The following is a 20494-nucleotide window of genomic DNA, read 5'->3' on the forward strand; positions in this document are numbered from 1 at the left end:
AGAAACCATTGGGAATATAATAAAGAACTCTGGAAAAGGCATATGACAATGTGCCATTATATGAAGTAGTACTTAGTGTTTATTTGAGTTAAGTCAGCAGTTAGAATCAAAGTAGAGGAAGATCGTTTCATGTTAAATCTGGTGTCAGACAAGGATGTACATTATCCTATCTGTTATTCATTATCTATATGGATCATATTATAAAGGAAAGTGGTATTAAATCTGATATTAAAATTGAAGATTCAGCTCTTTGCTTTATGAGGATGATGTTATAGTTCTAAATAAATCTGCTACAAGTATAAGATTACCTGACTTAATTGAATAACTATTGTAATAGATATGGTATGAAGGTCAGCAATAACAAGACAAAGAAAATAGGCAGAAGCATGAAAAATATCAACTGCATTGTGAATGGAATATCTATAAGGAATATCTATAGAACATTTCAGCTATGTAGGCATGATTTTAGTGAAGATGGTAAATTAAATATGGAAATACACAACAGAATCAACAAAGCTGGTAAGGTCAGAATAAACTGATTAAATTTATATGGAATAAGAGAGAAATTAGTCAAAACACTAAATTAGCTGTATATAAGACAGTGCTTAAACCAATATTAACTTATGGATCTGAGTTAGAAATAAAACACTTGACCAAAGACTAGAGACTGCAGATATGAGAGTCTTGAGAAAGATTAGGGATGTAAACAAATGGCATCAATGGCAATATCATATTAAAAATGAGGATATTAGGAAAGAACTTGACATTGTCAGTATTCAGGAATGCATTAGCAAAGAAAATAGCAATAGCAAAGCTAATCTCAGGTGATATGGTCACTTGAACAGAATGGGAGAGGAAAGATTAGTAAAACAAGTGTTCGCTGACAGGCTGGTAGAAAAACGACCCAGAGGAAGACCAAGATATAGGTGGATTGATACTGTACTACATGCCTTAGACGATCGAAATATAAGATCTGATAATGTTGGAGTCTTGACAAGTAACAGACTGATTTGGAGGAAAATTGTAGACAGGAAGTTAGTATTGATGTAAATTTTTCATGTACTACTATCATATCCTGTACACCCCTTGAGGGTACATGTCAGGAATTTGATGATGAAGAAAATAGAAAATTAAAGCTATGAAAATAGAAAACTTCAGCTGCTTTCTCAATGGAAAACCTATAGAAAAATATTTCAGCTATTTAGGAATAGTTTTTAGTGCAAATTAAATTTGGAAATAGGCAACAGAATAAGCAGAGCTGTGGTGGGAACTAGTTGAATAAACTTGTGTGGAATAAGAGGGAAATTAGCCAAAACACCAAACTGGCAGTATACAAAATAGTGTTCAAACCAGTTTTAAGTTATGGACCTGAAATTTGGAGTAGAAATAAAGCACTCGATCAAAGATTAGAGACCACAGATACGAGAGTTCTGAGAAAAATTAGTAGTCTGAACATATGGCAGAATCATATCACAAATGAAGAGATTAGGAACGAATTTAACATTGTTTGCATTCAAGAAAGTGTGAGCAGGGCTAATCTAAGATGGTATGATCACTTAAAACAGAATGAGAGAAGAAAGGTTAGCAAAACTTGTTTGATTCCAAGATGGCAGTAAAAAGACCCAGAGGAAGACCAAGGGCTAGGTTGATTCAGTCAGCTGTACCTTATATGAATGAAATGTTAGATATGACAATATTGGAGTGCTAACTAATTTGGAGAAAAATCGGTGATAAGAGATTAATAACACTGGACAACACCCAATTTGCCTCTGAAATAAAAATAGCAGAATCAACAAAGCTGGTATGGTAGGAAGTCAATTGAATAAATTCATATGGAATAAGAGAGAAATTAGTCAGAACACTAAATTAGCTTATACAAGATAGTGTTCAAATATTGTATACAAGATAGTGTTCAAACCAGTTTTAACTTATGGATCTGAGAGCTGGGTTAGAAGTAAAACACTTGACCAAAGACTGCAGATATGAGAGTCCTGAGAAAGATTAGGGGCGTGAACAGATGGCATCAATGGCAATATCATATTAAAAATGAGGATATTAGGAAAGAACTTGACATTGTCAGCATCCAGAAATGTGCTAGCAGAGCTAATCTCAGGTGATATGGTCACTTAAACAGAATGGGCGAGGAAAGATTAGCAAAACAAATGTTCTCTGCCAGGTTGGCAGGAAAACGACCCAGAGGAAGACCAAGATATAGGTGGATTGATACAGTGCAAAGTGCCTTAGATGATAGAAATATAAGATCTGATAATGTTGGAGCCTTGACAAGTAACAGGCTGATTTGGAAGAAAATTGTAGATAGGAAGTTAGTGATGATGTAAATTTTTCATGTAGTACTATCATATCCTGTACACCCCTTGAGGGGTACATGTCAGGAATTTGATGATGATAAAAATAGCAATTCTTTACTAATTTCGATGTACTGAACACGAAAATGACAAAATCTGTCGATTGGCTCTTATTTAGGAGAGACTCAATTAGCACTGCATACATAGGTATCATTTGGCACTGCTGTATATTTCAATCTCCTGATTTCAACATATTGCATCGATCAATCATACACAATGCCCCCAGAAATATTGCATCATTGGCTGAAGCAATGCAGTTAAGCCATGGCATTGTTTTTGTAAGATGATGCAATCATTGTATAAAATGAAGTCTCATAGGGTGAGCAAGTGTTTGTGTGACTTCTTGGGCTACACTCCCATTTATTCCTGTGTCATAAGTACTACACAAGTGATCCCTGCAGTATAAATTCAGCAGTAGTGAAAACCTTGTACTTGTGTTAATAGTGCAAATAACTTTTGTTACATTTAAGGGGAAGTGACATTTGCAAGCCAGAAAAAGGTCATAACTCCATTAGTGAAAAAGGAGTATTAGCTTTATTTCGAATATAAGATCAGGGACAAGGCTTGGGCCCCACACATATGCTGCAGTACATGTGCTAGAAATCTTCTGAAGTGGCTGAAATGTGGTAAAGTGTCCTAAAGTGTCTATGCAGTTTGCTGTTCCTATAGTTTGGAGGAAGACAAGCAATCATGCAAATGACTGCTACTTCGGCAGGTATACTGCCTGTTTCAGGAGTTATCACAAGGAAAAAGAAATGGACAGTAGCATATGAATGGCAACTATTTATAGACTTGTTGAAATTGAGTCTTAAGGCAGCATTGCTGCACAGTGGAAACCAGCTTCCATCTATTCCAGTCAGACATGCTGCTACATGAAAGAAACCTATGACAAATTAAAATAGCTGTTGGAATGTCTTCGATACAGCAAGTACAAATGGGAAAAATGTGTTGATGGGTCTGCAGGTGAGATATATGAAGTACTACTATTTTTTTTTTTGTGTGAATGGGACAGTGAAGCAAAGACTTTGCACTATGTGAAGCGAGACTGGCCTGAAGAAATGTGAAGGTTGGAGAGAAGAATGTGCAACACCCAGTATTGGCAGAAATGCACAAAATTTTACTACCACCCACTCCTACACATGAAACTTGGTCTGATAAAAAAAAAAACTTCATAAAAGCCATGGAGTGGACTGGATCAGCTTTCAAGTACCTGGCTGACAAATTCACTCGACTCAGCAAAGTAAAAATTAAAGAGGGGAGTTTTGTGGGTCCTCAGATCCGAGACCTCTTCATTGATTAGATGTTCGACAACTTGCTACAGGACGATGAGAAAAAAAAAGCTTGGGAGGCATTTTGTTTGATGTCAACTAACTTCCTTGGAAATGTCAAGGCAGAAAACTACAAGGAACGTTGAGGACTTGTCTCTGTATCACAAACTTGGCTGCAATATGTCCTTAAAAATATGCTTGCTCCATTCTGACTGGGTTTCTTCTCTGACAACTGCAGCATGGTTGGTGATGAGCGCAGTGAAATTTTCTAGCAGGAAAAACGATACGAGGGAAAGTGATGCATTTCCATGTTGGCTGACTACTGTTGGATGCTCATTTGAGATGATCCTGAGCAGTTATAGAAGCAACAAGCATCGGAGACATAGAAATCGACATTTACCAGTGTATGTGATATGTATGTATTATTCTGTTATATAAACTATTGTGGATCTCTCAAAAATCATAGCCAATTTTGCAATTTCATATTTGTGTTCAGCACCTTGAAATCTATAAGAAATTAATAAATTAATCTGGGAAGGGGGGGCACGACTTTTTAAAATTGTGTTGTCCAGTATAATGTAAACTTATTCATGTGTAGTGTTATCATAGTAGCCTGAACATTCCTTGAAGGTACATATCAGGAAATTGTTTAAATTAAAATTCATTTTAAGTTTTGCAAAGAGATTAATAAAACTATTGTTTCATTAATGTACATTTCAAATGCAACAGATCACAGGTCCTATTATTATTCTAAGTCTTACCTAGTTCAGAATCACCACAATCCTCCCTTTTGTTCTTTATAATCTCTAATAACTGCTGTGCTGCCTGGCTAACACTCATGAATTTGGGTGGTTCATATATTTTTCTTTTTCTAAAATGAAAATCAAATTTTTATTTGTATTTTTTCAACATGCTGGCTACATTTTGAACAAAATAAATTACAATTAAGTTTTATATACTTTCTCCAAAATTTATTTGAGAATTTTTGCTACTACAATGATGAGCCTTCATATTGAAGTTGCAGAGGGGAGGGGAGATGTAACATTTGCTTTTCAGCTGCAAAGTCATAAGTTTTAAATTCTGTTGAAGATATAAAGAACCTTAGTTATTAGAAGGGGGGGTGCTTTAGAGTCAAAGCTGTATAACTGAGAGGAGACCTCCACATAGCCTTTAAAGGAGTGTGGAGAACCGACCAGGGCTTCTGACCTAATGTCCAATCCTCACCTTCTCGTGGTGCACCCTGTTGGGTATCTACCTAGATACTGAACGAAAGAGGCTGGGCTGACAATTTGGGATTTAGCTGACCAAATTGTTTTCTTATTGGCTTAAACCAATACACAAAATGATGGTACAACATGACAAAATTTCATGCTGGCTGGGGCGTCCCCGGTTAAACAAGGCCCCCCATTGTTTTCGCCAGGGAACCAGGGTGAACAGCGAAAAGTCAGCTACTGGAACAAATCTGAAAGCACACCCCAACTCAACATCATCAGAGTTAAAGATCGGTACTATCAACATAAGAAGCCTGAATGGCAAAGAAATGGAGCTAGCTGAGGAATTAGATAAGTACCAAATCGACATAATAGGGGTGACTGAAACAAAAAAAGACAAAAACTGGTGAGATCTTTCTGAGCACTAAATACAAAATGTTATATTCAGACAATGACAATCAAGGAAAAGGAGGAGTAGCCATTGTATTCAACACTAGATACGAAGCTATTCTTCGTGAATGGCATGCAGTCTCAAGTAGAGTGATGTGGGCAAATATCAGAATGGGGAAACTGGACAATGAGACTTATTTGTGCCTATGGTCCCACAGAAAGTTCTACTAAGGTAGAAGTGGAGGAATTTTTTGATGCTTTAGAAAAAGCAGCTGACACAATGAAAATGGAAAAGTTGGTCCTTGTTGGTGATCTAAATATCAGAGTAGGAAATGACTCTCAGACATACAAAAATATTTTGGGAAAATTTGATGAAAACAGCAAAGCTAATAATAATGGCAAATACCTGTTGGATTTCTGCTCAGGACATGGACTGGTTATTACTAACACCATGTTCCAACATAAAAATGTGCACAAATTCACATACAGAGAAGAAGCAAGGAATAAGAAAACTCTCGTCGACTATGTTATTGTTGATAGTGATGTTTTCTCCCTGGTGCAGGACACCAGAGGTTACAGAGGATTTGAAATTGGAAGTGATCAGTATTTAGTCTTGAGCAGGATAAAATTGAATTTCATATTAAAAAGAATAACATGTAAGAAAGTTTTAAACCGAATAAAAGTTGAGCAGGTCTGAGATGTGAAGTGTAGACTAAAATACACAAAGATTATTGAAAAAAAAATGAATGAGTTTGAGAACAGGAACCAAACCTTGGAGATTCAGTGGCAAGCCTTGAAGAAAACCCTGATTGATTCAGCCAGAGAGGCATGTGGTGAGGTTGTCTGCAAGGATAGAAAAATCAGAACTCCATGGTGGACACAGGAAGTTAAAGAGGCAGTGAAGGAAAAGAAGAAAGCATATCAAAAGTTCCTGGCAAATAAGTCAGCTTTTGCTCTCAGAGAAATACAGAGACACTGTAAGAAAGCGAAACACTGAGTAAAACTAGCTAAACAAAACTCATGGGAGGACTTTGGCAAGAACATGTCTCGATCACGTATCCCCCCCCTTTCTATTCACTAGACTTTGCAATCCCTCAATCTGTCCTGATACTCAACATTCCCAAAACCATCTTAGTCAATCATCTCTGTACATAGCGCCTCTGTAGCACAATTGGAAGAACGAGGGAACATTGTGCCCTTCGATTGGAATAGACCTAAGTTCGAATCTCGTTGCAACGGGAGGAATCTTCTTTATCTGGATGATTTTCAATCAAAGGTGAGTTAGCCGATCTGATACGGAGGTAGCAGGGTTTTTTCTCCTGGAATCTCGAGTTTTTCATCATGCATACAGATATATCGGCCCTTCAGAACACACGCAATTTACAGACATAGAATGCGAGTTGTGGTGGGTGGTAGATGGCGTTGATGGAGATGATTCGTAGTAGAGGTTCAGTGTAGTGGTTGAGACAGTTGTAGGTATCCTCCTGCAATGAGTCTTCGGACTCCTTGGAGGTGTCAGGAATAATAATAATAATAATACATCTTTCCAGCATCTTGTCATACTTTTGAAAACAAGTTCACCAAATCTGTGCACAGTAATCCATATGTGATCTAATCAAAGCCTTAGAAGTGAACTTTAATAACTTTGACTTCCAGTGTGGATACACTGAATTTGGCCCAAAAAGGATTTCTATACTAACTTTCCTTAAAATCCATAAAGCAGCTTGAGAGGGAAAGAGAGAGATTAATAACACTTTTGTAACTTCCACCCCTGAAAGGTCAAACCTATTTTTTTACAATTCCAGAAACTATCCTCTAACTAGACTAATAAAATTAATAATTAACATATGAAAAACTGTAAAACCTAGCACATCAATGCTGTCTGGCAAAAAACATTCCTGTCAAGACAGATATGAACCTATTGTGTGTATATACCGCATTTACTCGAACATATCTCTCACTTTTTTTTCCCAAAATTAAAGCAAAAAAATCACGGTGCGAAATATATGCAGGGATTTTCGGAAACTAAAGTTTTCATGAAAAAACTGAAAATGGGTATGACTTACCAAGAATCTCCTATTTGCTATCACTACTTCCAGCCTCGAGAGCAGTTTCCTTGTGTACATCATCAGTCATCTACTCAAATAGTGTCATCTTTCCCATTATTTCAAGCAAAAATTACCAGCAATTTACAAGACTTGAGATACGTAATGAACAATCTTTTACGAATGACTAATGAGAAGTGAAAGCAGAGCGTGAAACAGACAGCAACAGTAGGCTAGTAAAGATAGAGCAGCTATGAAGACATGCATATGATTGGTGTGGTATTAACAAAAGATCATGCGATCCAACAACAAAGACAAGCCGAAAATTGTCGAGTTGAAATGCTAATTCTCTTCAACCAAATTCCATAATATCTGAAACTACCATAACAATATTCATTATATATTTCTTAGTTTTAACACATTCACGACGGGGCGTTTTGCCCGTTTATTGTTCCGACAGGACTTCTCATTACCAGTTGTGTACTGCATCACATGGGTGGGCTCAACTCACACAAAGTTTCAGCCCTTCAGTTAAATTTTATTGCTGCTTATTTGCATGCTGCTTCCACATCGAGCTGGCAGACAGGCTCACACACACATTATATGGCATGTTTCAATTCGCAATAAAATTTTATTTGAAGTTAGCTTTTGTGATCTGTTGTAATGACATTGAAAATTTCAAATGCAATCAAACATTTATTTCATGTAATTAAAAAATTGGATAATAGTTTTTAGTTAGTTACTGTTTTTGCTGGTGCAACATATGATTTTGCTTCAGTCTATGCAACCTAGTTTCTGTGGGAAGGCACATGTGATTCAGGCTGTTTTTATCCCAGTTGTCTCTAATTGCACTATTTGTTGAGAAATATATTACACAGACTGCAAATGTCTCTGTACCTTATTTAGTGATACGATAAAAATACTTCCATTTTACTTGCATCTGCAGTATAGTGGCTATTGGAGAGGGCATGCTGTTTACTGCTGGAAGCAAGTTACTATCTCTTCGACGTGAACATAATTAAACTTTTTTTTGTGTGTGCAAGGTATATGCGAAACTTTCATTTTTTCTTTTTGTAAAGTAAAATTATGGGTGTGAGTTATATTCAAGTAAATGTGGTATACATATTTCAAGCTAATGAATACCTAGGCATGTAAAAATTACTCTGATTCCTTGAAAAGCAGCGTAATTTCTTGGCTAAGTACAAATTCAAAGATTAATTTGCATTCATGTTTATATTGATTTTAAATGCAGAAAGTATTTTAAACTACATGAATACCTAGATTATCGCGGTTTCGATTATCATAATTCTTGATTTATTGAGGTTTGTAATTTGATACCAAAATTCCAATTATTGTGCTCCAAATTCAAATTATCGCACCTATGATAATTCACATTGCATATGTAGCCCACTACATATGTAACCAGTTCGAGTCACCACTCTCCAGGTATTGCTCTCTTGTAGTGCTTCGTTTTTATCTGACAGCGCCTGCCCACCACTCACCAATAACTGTCCGCCTTTGCCTGAAGTACATGTGATATTTATTTCTCTTCTTATTTACCCCTACAATGAATGCTAAAAGAAACAAGGATGATATCAAGTCTACAGCTATCAAGAAGAAACGTAGAGTGATCAGCTTAGAAGATAAGTTGCATATGATAAATAAGTATGAAGCAGGCATAACCAAAGCCAAAATTGCAAGAGAGTACGGTCTAAATGAATCAACTGTTCACCATATTTTAGACCACGCTGCAAACGATAAGCAACTAGGACAAAGTGCATTGACCTCATCTGGGTCCCAAACTACGAGAAACAGAAGCCATCTTATGATTGAAATGGAAACTCTATTGTCAGTGTGGATAGAAGATTGTAACCAAAAGAGAATTCCTCTTAGTCAAATGACTATAAAAACAAAAGCATTGAATTTGTTTGAAACTTTAAAAAGAAAACAATTAAAAAGCGAAAATGATTTGGCATCAGTAGTGGAAAAAACTTTCTCTGCAAGTTTAGGGTGGTTTGAAGGTTCAAAAAAGTGATCGAGCATTCATAGTGTTCGTGTACAAGGTGAAATTGCAAGTGCCGATGAAAAAGCAGCAGCTAGTTTTCCTGGTGAATTGCAACAGATCATTGAAGAAGGAAATTATACTGATGATCAGATAAATGCTGATGAAACAGGCTTATTATGGAAAAAAATGCCCACTAAAACATTTTTAGCAAAAAAATGAAAAATCACAGCCTGGTTACAAGGTTTCGAAGGGGCATGTAACACTTTTACTATGTGGCAATGCTTCTGGAGATTACAAGATGAAGCCTCTCTTTATTTATCATTCACAAAATTGCACCCGCTTAGAAGTTTAGATAAAAATTTTCTCCCTGTTCATTGGAGATTCAATAGAAAAGCTTGAATGATGAAAACTATTTTTGAAGATTGGTTTAAAAACTGTTTTTGTCCTGAAGCTGAAAGGTACTGCAAGTCATTAAATCTTGATTTTAAAATTTGTTGATCTTAGATAATGCACCTAGTCATCCAACAGCACTGAATGATTTGTGCGAAAATGTAAAAGTTATTTATTTACCACCTAATACCACTTCCATCATCCAGCCAATGGATCAAGGTGTAATGCATCCTTTAAGGCACATTACCTACGAAGAACTTTTTCACAAAAAAGCTATGACTTTGACAGAATTTTGAAGGCATTCAATATCAAAAATTGGTTTGGGAATGTCAAGGAAGCATGGAGTGAAATAAGTCTAGCAACCTGAGAGCGGCATGGCAAAAGATTATTCCTCATTGTGCAAATGATTTTAAAGGATTTGAAAATGAAGTAACCGATGTTATCAATGACATAACTAAGCTTGGCTTCGATCTAGGACTAAAAGAAATTGAAAAAGGGGATGTTCAGGACCTGCTTCAGTCACATGATAAGGAGCTGGATGATGAAGACCTAATTAACCTCGAGAGAGAGAACGTGCTTACGATGCTCAAATCGATGATAATGATGAACAAATTGACGTGCCACCGAAGGAATTTACCCCCAAAGAAATGGACGAAATGTTTAGAATTGCTGAAAATTTTAAAGAAAAAAAAATCTTGAACGCCGATCCTAATCTCGAGCAATCAATGAAAGTTCGTCAGGAAATTGAAAATTCCCTCCATTGCTACCGAGTTTTATACGAAGAAAAAAGAAAGAAAAAATTCCACCAGACAACTGTACACAATTTTTATCCAAGAAAGAATAATTGTATGTACTGTATGTACTCCTTATATATAAATAAAGATTAAAGAATAATCTTGTTTTTCTAAATGAACCTTCATTTTTTACTTAACACGTTTAACACATTCCTTTTTTACTTCATATATAAAATTTAATTAATAGATTTGAAAAATCCTTGGCAATGATCACTCATTTTACACACATTATTTATCACGATTATCACAGATTCGATTATTGCGGTATTTTTCTGTAGCTTCAAACTAGATTAATTTTTGTATCAGAACCCAAATATCATTAAATTCACTAAACTTTCTCCCATTCAAATTAAAGGATGTAAAATGAAAAGTATTGATTATGAATTTTTTTCTTAAGTTTAGCAGTATTAAATACCAGAAGAACAAAGGATATTAATTAAGTTGTTAATAATTTGCTAAATTTCAAACAAGCATCTTCATAAACAATTTGTCAGCATACAGGCATAAATAAGCAGCAGTGGAAACAAATCAAAATTATTAAGGACAAAAGAATTAACGACCTATTTTGGCAACCTCTAACGTCGGATATAGAAAGTTTACAGCTGTTAAAATGGAGTCAATCTACTGTTTTCCAAGTTTTGGTAAATTAATGTGGCCATACTTGTTGAGGTATGAGAAAAATGCTTCATTGTTGCTGTTGATTTCAAAAACAGCTTTGCTGACTTGTGGTAATGTGTCTGTAACAGTGTAGTTAGTTTTCTTCCATCTAATCTCATTGTTATAGTGTCTGAAGTGAAGTCAGCCAGTTCTGACCATAATGATAATAGCAAATATATTTATGTTCTGAGGTGGATATTAAAGATCTTCCCTGTTCATCCACAGTAGGTCAAAACAGAGGCACACAGTACTTTAACAACCCACATCCCAGAGTATAAAATCTCATGTATGTTTTGAACATTGTTGTGGAGGTTATATTTATTTAACACTTTGACTATCTTTTCAGTTGTGCAACAGATATAGGGAAGAATAGTTTTGCACTAATCTTGTGCACTGAGGAAAGAATAAATATATATAGCAGTTTACAGGGGTTGTAACCATTGGAACGGATATCCCTAGCCGTATACAGCAATGTTTTGTTTTGCATTGTTAGGATGGATGTTTTTTGTTTATGTAAATATCTTCCAATGTGTGTATCAATTTTCTAGAAGAAGAGAAGATAATGAAATGAAGGATGTGTCAAGGAAAAGAATACTTTTTTTTTTATGCAAACTCCTACCTAGAGCAGAGGTTGTGCATTAGTAAAATCTTACTCTCAAGACCAAACATGGAACTGTTTCAAGCCATTTCAGGCTTCCAATAAGTGCAACAGTGGTCAGTTATTTTTCTAGTGTGATTTTCTAGTGTGAAATGTAATTAAGATATTGGCTATTTCAATACATTAAAAATAAGTCTGTATTAGGATCATGGGCCAGCTAGCCAGCACACAGCATAGCTGGACAATGAGTTTGAGCACTAAAGTACTTTCTTCTAAGTGTTCTTTATAGGAAATTGTTAAAGAGGAGGCCTTTATTTAACAAACTACCCTTTCACACCAAGACATACTTGAAATATTCAAATTCACTGTACAGAAAGATAAATATGCAAACTACACAGGAAAGCTATCCCCTCTGATGACTGATAACTTGGCTACAAGTTATACAAACCTAAATTAATACTATAGTAGGATGATTAATCCTAACAGCACAGTCTCTCAAACTGCATATTCCTGGCATCTCACATACATCTACTCTCACTTCTGTAAAAGAGTAGATAACTTGCCTTCAGTTGAAAAGCCTTTATAAAGATTTAGCATTGTAAGTAATTTAACAATGATTATATGCTGCAGGCCTAGCTGGCTGAGTGATTAACACATCCATTCTCTAACCACCATGCTATGGATTCAAATGCCATCAGGGTATAGATATTTCTGATTATCTTTAGGTTAGAGCAGAGATGAATTTCATCACCTAGCATGAGACCACAGGTTTACAATCTTTTGTGGGTGGGAGACATAATTTTTTTTTTTAAGCATGTGTAACTGTATGATGTTATTTTTAAACTATTTCTCTTCTTAATTTTTTTTTAAGAGTCCTGCTTTTCACATTCAACTGCAAGCAAATGAAACAAAACTTGTACTAAACATTCTGAACAATTAGCATATTTAAGTTAATCATGCAGATTCTAAAAACAAGAGAAACCCAGATTACATCAAAATGTTGTTTGTATATGCTACAACCACTTATATCTCAACCAGCTGCCTGTTCCTTTCACATTTAGATATTCATCTTCTAAATTAGTGTTGAACCCTATTGGCCTCAAGGTTCCCTTTTCACAAACATTTTCTAATCTAACATCCCGTTCCCTTAAAAAAGGGGTTTTGAAAAACTAATATATAACAAACTATGACAGAATCTCTTCACTAACATCCACGGCATGAATACAAACATAAATGACATTCAGCATCACTTGCAGTCTTCCAAATGTCTTAATCCTGACAGAAACCCAGATACAACTACTGTCTACCTATTCCTTTGAAATCTAACAGACAATGGCTAATTTAGAATCCCCTGCTTTTGACCTTCTCTGGCTCAAGGTTTCCTTACACCATTTAGTAACATTCCTTTAAGGAATGTGAAGAGATGAACTCTGATCTCTTCACATTCCTTTCCATGAAACTTGGCCAGCTGTAATGCAGCTATCCAAATAGTGAGGTCATCCTCTTGGGCAACCTCAACAATTCCAACTGGCTTCTCCCTCCAATACCACCAACCAAGCAGAAGTCTTTGCTATAAGTAATGACTTAACAGAGTACATCTACCCACTTGAATTCCTGATAACCCTCTTCACTCTCCAAATACTCTGATTTCTTTTTCGACCAGTTCTCCTTCTAGATACACTGCAGAGATCACTTCTACTCTCAGCAACTCAGACCTCAATCTTGTACAAGTCTCCAATCTCACAGAATGCCCCCTTCACCAACTACACCTTACTTCATATCCTCTAGCACTACAAAGGAGCCAACTGAGATAACCTACAGAATTTCTACTCCTTTCCTTGGTCTGACTATTGCTTTCACTCACTAGACCCCAACACCTGCAGCAAAAGTCACAGAAATTATTCTCACTGGTATGAAAGCCTTCATCCTCCATTCAACCCATAATCCTCATCCACATTCCAAGCTTAAAGGGGTGCATAAGGGTCAAAGCTGTATAACTGAGAGGAGATCTCCACAATGCCTTTAAAGGAATGCGGAGAACGAACCAGGGCTTCTGACCTAATGTCCAATCCTCACCTTCTCGTGGTGCACCTTGTTGGGTATCTACCTGGATACTGAACGAACGAGGATGGGCTGGCAATTTGGGATTTAGCCGACCAAATTGTAATTCTTATTGGTTTAAACCAAAATACAAAATGATGGTACAACATTACAAAGTTTCATGCTGGCTGGGGCGTCGTCGGTTAAACAATGCCCCCATTGTTTTCACCAGGGAACCAGGGCGAACAGCGAAAAGTCAGCTACTGGAACAAATCTGAAAATAAACCCCAACTCAACATCACCAGAGTTAAAGATCGGTACTATCAACGTAAGAAGCCTGAATGGCAAAGAAATGGAGCTAGCTGAGGAATTAGATAAGTACCAAATCGACATAACAGGGGTGACTGAAACAAAAAAAGACAAAAACTGGTGAGATCTTTCTGAGCACTAAATACAAAATGTTATATTCAGACAATGACAATCAAGGAAAAGGAGGAGTAGCCATTGTATTCAACACTAGATACGAAGCTATTCTTCGTGAATGGCAGGCAGTCTCAAGTAGAGTGATGTGGGCAAATATCAGAATGGGGGAACTGGACAATGAGATTTATTTGTGCCTATGGTCCCAGAGAAGGTTCTACTAAGGTAGAAGTGGAGGAATTTTTTGAGGCTTTAGAAAAAGCAACTGACACAATGAAAAAGGAAAAGTTGGTCCTTGTTGGGGATCTAAACAGCAGAGTAGGAAATGATTGTCAGACATACAAAAATATTTTGGGAAAATTTGGAGCAAAGAGCAAAGCTAATAATAATGACAAATATCTGTTGGATTTCTGCTCAGGACATGGACTGGTTATTACTAACACCATGTTCCAACATAAAAATGTGCACAAATTCACATGGAGAGAAGAGGCTAGGAATAAGAAAAGTCTCATTGGCTATGTTATTGTTGATAGAGATGTTTTCTCCCTTGTGCAGGACACCAGAGTGTACAGAGGATTTGAAATAGGAAGTGATCACTATTTAGTCTTGAGCAGGATAAAATTGAATTTCATATTGAAAAGAATAACATGTAAGAAAGTTTCAAAGCGAATAAAAGTTGAGCAGCTCTCAGATGTGAACCGTAGACTAAAATACACAAAGATTATTGAAGAAAAAATGAAAGAGTTTGAGAACAGGAACCAAACTTTAGAGATTCAGTGGCACGCGTTGAAGAAAAACATGATTGATTCAGTCAGTCAGAGAGGCATGTGGTGAGGTCGTCTGCAAGGATAGAAAAATCAGAACTATATGGTGGACACAGGAAGTTAAAGAGGAAGTGAAGAAAAAGCAGAAAGCATGTCAAAAGTTCCTGGCAAATAAGTCCGCATGTTCTCTTAGAGAATACAGAGACAAATGTAAGAAAGCTAAACAGTGTGTAAAACTAGCCAAACAAAAGTCATGGAAGGACTTTGACAAGAACATAGAAAATAAATATCAAGAAGGTAGCAAAATATTTTGGAGGCTGTTGAAGAAGCTTAGAAATGGAGGAAAGAGTAGTGTAAAAGAAGTTACAGATGATAAAGGTGACATGAAAACAGGAGAAAAAGATATCCTTGAAGTATGGAGTAATTACTTTGAGAAATTACTAAATGAAACAAGCAGTGATAGCACACTGGTAAAAAACACCCAACAGGCATACAGTCAGGAATACATATCCATACTTGAAGTAGAAAAAGCCATCAAAGGCTTAAAATGTGGAAAGGCAGCAGGAGTTGATGATATTCGACCAGAAATGCTGAAGTATGGTGGTATATAAGTCTTGCAGTGGTTGCACTGCATAGTTCAGAAGGCCTGGACAGAGGGGATGAATTCCTGATGATTGGAGTAGCACTCTCATAGTACCCATATATAAAAAGGGAAATAAAACTGAATATGAGAATTACAGAGGTATTTCCCTACTGAGTGTTCTGTTCCTGGTAAGATATATGCAAGTATACTTGAGAAACGGTTGAGAAAAATTATGGAAGAAAAGCTTGGTGAAAAACAAGCTGGATTCAAGCCAAATATAGGCTGTCAGGATAAGTTCTTCACTTTACAACATATAGTTGAGAAAGCATGGAAATATAATAAAGATCTATATTTAAGTTTTGTCGATCTGGAAAAGGCATATGACAAGGTGCCAAGAGAGAAGTTCTTCAATACACTACAGTTATATGGTGTCAATGGGGCATTATATCAAGCAATACTTAGTCTTTATTTGAGTTGTAAGTCAGCAGTTAGAATTGAAGGAAGTACAGGAAGATGGTTAATGTTAAATCTGGTGTGAAACAAGGATGTACATTATCCCCTCTGTTATTCATCATCTATATGGATCACATTATGAAGGAAAGTGGTATTAAATTTGATATCAAAATTGGAGATGTTAATGTCAGCTCTATGCTTTATGCGGACGATGTTATACTTCTAAATAAATCCGCTAGAAGTCTGCATGATTCCCCGACTAAATTGAATAACTGTTGTAATAGATATGGTATGAAGATCAGCAATAAGAAGACAAAGACAATGAAAATACGGAGAAGCATAAAAATATCAACTCCATTGTGAATGGAAAACCTATAGAACAAGTAAAACATTTCACCTACTTAGGCACGATTTTTAGTGAAGATGGTAAATTAAATATGGAAACAGACAACAGAATCAATAAAGCTGGTATAGTAGGAAGTCAACTGAATAAATTCATATGGAATAAGAGAGAAATTAGTCGGAAGACTAAATTATACAAGACAGTGTCAAACCAATTTTAACTTATGGATTTGAGAGCTGGGTTAGAAGTAAAACACTTGACCAAAGACTGCAGATATGAGAGTCCTGAGGAAGATTAGGGGTGTGAACAGATGGCATCAATGGCAATATCATTAAAAATGAAGATATTAGGAAAGAACTTGACATTGTCAGCATCCAGGAATGCGTTAGCAGAGCTAATATCAGATGGTATAGTCACTTAAATAGAATGGGCAAGGAAAGATTAGCAAAACAAGTGTTCTCTGCCAGGTTGGCAGGAAAATGACCCAGAGGAAGACCAAGATATAGGTGGATTGATACGGTACAAAGTGCCTTAGAAGACAGAAATATAAGATCTGATAATATTGGAGTCTTGACAAGTAACAGACTGGTCTGGAGAAAAATTGTAGATAGGAAGTTAGTAATGATGTATATTTTTCATGAAGTGCTATCATATCCTGTAAACCCCTTGAGGGTACATGGCAGGAATTTGATGATGATGATGACATTCCAAGCTCTGGTTCAATCAAAAATGTATCAAAATAGTCGAAGAAAAAAATTCAGCTTACTGCATGTGGCTTGCATCGAGAACTCCAGCTTCATATTCTGCTTATACCAAAGCACACAATATATGCAAATCAGTCATCAGAAGATCCAAATCTGATTTCCTAAAAGCCAGTAGCAGAAAACTTGGCTCCTGTCTAAGGCTTCTGTTCTCCTAAACTTCCACTTCTCTCTCTCTCTCTCTCATCCTGATGGCACAACTATTGTTTCACCCAAAAATAAAGCTGACCTCCTGGCATCATTCTTTTCCTTGATCTCCTGCATAGCTGACCAAGAAAAATCACCTCCTACCATACCAGAATAGAAGTATCATATGCCTCCTATAGTTTTTCAACAAAAAGACATCAGAAAACTACTAAATAACTTGGATACTAAAAAGTCTTCTGGTCTGGTCTTTCTTTAATTGTTCTCATACATTGTGCTCCAGAGCTAACACCCATCCTGCATCATCTCTATAATTTATTATACATATCTAGTACTTATCCCAATGCATGGAAGCAATCTCACATACATCCTATTCCAAAAAAAAAAAAGGGCAATAGAAGTCTACCATCAAACTGCTGATCAACTGCCATCAACTCTGTCCTCTCGAAAATAATGGAGAAAATCATCAATAGCTAACTTCTCCACTACTTAGAGGCCCACCAATTAATCAACGACCACCAGTATGGATTCTACCATTCAAGATCCACAGCTGACCTCATAGCTTACATCACTAACCACTGGACACATACCATGGAAAGGTTCAGAGGAACTTGTATTGTTGCCCTTGGCATCCCGAAAGCTTTCGACCATGTGTGACATTAAAGCCTACTAAACAAACCGCTATCCTTTGGTACCACTGCCACCCACTGTGATTGTGTAGCCAGCTTTCTTTCTGGTCTGGTCGTTCTTTGCAAGTCATGGTAGATGACTCCCTTTTTCGAGCTTCACCACCAATACTGGAGTGCCTCAACGCTCTATCCTATGACCTACTCTCTTTTTTCCTGCACATAAATGAGCTACTCACAATAACCACTAATTTCATCCACAGCTTTGCAAATGACAGTACTCTCCATTCATCCTACTCATTTGACAAATCATGCAGTACTGTGACATCTCAGGCTACAAAATCATCTATAATGAGTGCTTTAAACATTGATCTACGTACAATCTTTCAATGGGATGAGGACAATCTTGTCAAGTTCAATGTCACTAAAACACAGTCATGCCTTTTCTTGCACCAAAGAGATCCCAGCTCGCCTATCCTTACCCTCAATAATACACAAATCACCAGACAAGATCAGATCATCAGATCTCTGCTTAGACTAACATCTATCTCCAGTCTTTCCTGGTATAAACACATCACATCAATTGGCATTATCTGTATATAATATAATAATACACATAAAACTTCCCTTAAAATTCTTGATGCTATCCAAGAGGCAAGAATTAGGCCCATTGCCAATACTTCTCTCTCTCTTATAGATTCACTTCAACCTCTATCTCACAGGTGCAGTGCTTCAGCACTACCTATTCTACAGGTACTTCCATGGTTACTGCTCCTGTGAATTGGCAACTATCATTCCTCTATTTTCTTTTGCACCTGTTAATACAAGAGCAGCAGCTTCCCAGGATCCCTTAACTGTGCAAATGCAAAGCACTGAACCTGCTTTTGTTCTTCCTCTTTTATTCTGTCCACCTGTCTTCTGGAACAGCCTTCTTCATAAAGTATTCTCAAACACCTGCAACTATTCAAAAAAACACCTACCTCAGTAATGTTCTTTTAGGTCCTTCGACATCTTATGTATGGGATGAATATAAAAAAAAAGTTTAAATTATTGTTATAACTACAAAAAAAAAGTAACAAGAATATTATAAAAGAAGAATATATTTTATAAGGGAAGTTTTAAAATACTGTTACAAGAATTTTCACATGGCATTATTAACCCTAATCATTGATTCTTGTATAGATAGAGCTGGGTGGGTATGAAATATTCTTAAAATGACAGAACTTAAATACTTCTCCAATCAGCATAACAAATTAAACATTCCACTGAGACCATTATTCTAAATGATAACTTTCTTATACCAACCTCATCAGGTTTTCAATAGTCTGTTCTTTTACTTTGATATCTGAAAAATAAAAATAAGGAAAGAAGTCTTATTACTATTAATTAAGTTTCATTACATTAATAATTGTCTTCAGCAACACAGATACAACTGAATTGTCAAATATCTTTAATTAAGCATGCTAACTATTCATTTATGGACATAAAGAATTTATGGTGATTCTATACATAAATTAAATTTCACAAGGAATTTACAAGTCCCATCATCAAATTCCTGACGTATACCCTCAGAGGATGTACAGGATATGATGATAATACTACATGAAAAGTCACATCATTACAATCTTCTTATCAACAATTTCCCTCCAGATTAGCCTATTATCTGTCAACATTTCAATATTATCCAATCTTTTATGTTGATCTGGTACTTATCTAATTCTTCTGCTAGTTTATTTCTTTTCCTTGATGCTTTTGTTGATGGTACCAATCTTGAACTCTGCTGATGTTGAGCTGGGGTTTGTTCTAGAACTGACTTTTCCCTATTTGCCCTGGTTTCCAGACAAAAACAACAGGAGGCCTTGTTTAACTGGGTGATGCCCCACCAGCATGAAATTCCATCATGCTGTACTATTGTAAGTCTTATTTTTAAAAATACAAGACTTGTCAAAACTGATATGAGACATTCCTATTGTGTTACATTATAGAAATGAGTTTATTTTTAGAAAAGGTTATTTGGGTCTAAGTCATAAATGGAAGATTACTCAAGTTTTTTCCTAGTATCAAACCAGTCAGAGAACAGGCAACATCTTATTAGACTTATAATAAGCCAAGTTATTTGGTCTCAATACATAATTTAACTTTATACATTTTATGTGGTGCCTCCGCTTCTATTAATTTTTTTTAATGAAATTAAAATGGCCAGAAATTATAGTCTTGTTTAATCCTTTATTCAAGTGTAAGCAAACAAAGTTTGCCTGTGAAGATACTTCATGCAACTTCATACTTCATAAAGGATTAAACAAGACTATAATTTCTTGGCAAGTTTAATTTCAATTATCAGGTCATCCCAAAAGTGATATTGTTTTTTATACAGTACTTGTTCAAACATGTCTCAACTTGTCTAAACATGCATTTTTAAAGCTTTATAAATCTGCTAAGTTGAGATGGCCTCATTCTAAGGAATTCCAACAATTCCAACTTTCACACATTCAAAACATGATTGCTATAAGTGTATAGCAATCATGTTTTGAATGTGTGAAAATGCCAGCGATGGTTCCAAAAATTTTGACAAGGAGACTTTAGCTTGAAAGACTCCCCTTGCCCTGGGTACCCTGTCTCTCTCGCTCGATAACGAT

The 20494-nt window shown here is 36.1% G+C and overlaps 1 protein-coding gene across 1 annotated transcript in view; it reads right to left on the minus strand.

The window, feature by feature from the left end:
• Positions 1 to 20494, minus strand: part of Dph5 (diphthine methyl ester synthase) — a 69951-nt gene that overhangs the window by 5490 nt on the left and 43967 nt on the right. Inside the window, exons 6-7 of the mRNA XM_090408425.1 lie at positions 19164 to 19203; positions 4396 to 4505 (exon numbers count right to left, since the gene is read on the minus strand). Of these exons, the coding sequence (XP_090264551.1) occupies positions 4396 to 4505; positions 19164 to 19203 (150 nt within the window). The remainder of the gene's footprint in view (positions 1 to 4395; positions 4506 to 19163; positions 19204 to 20494) is intronic.

Source organism: Typopeltis vanoorti, chromosome 18 (assembly GCF_054136105.1).
Source record: "Typopeltis vanoorti isolate ZY-2024b chromosome 18, IOZ_Tvanoo_1.0, whole genome shotgun sequence".
In the NCBI taxonomy this organism is placed as follows: domain Eukaryota; kingdom Metazoa; phylum Arthropoda; class Arachnida; order Uropygi; family Thelyphonidae; genus Typopeltis; species Typopeltis vanoorti.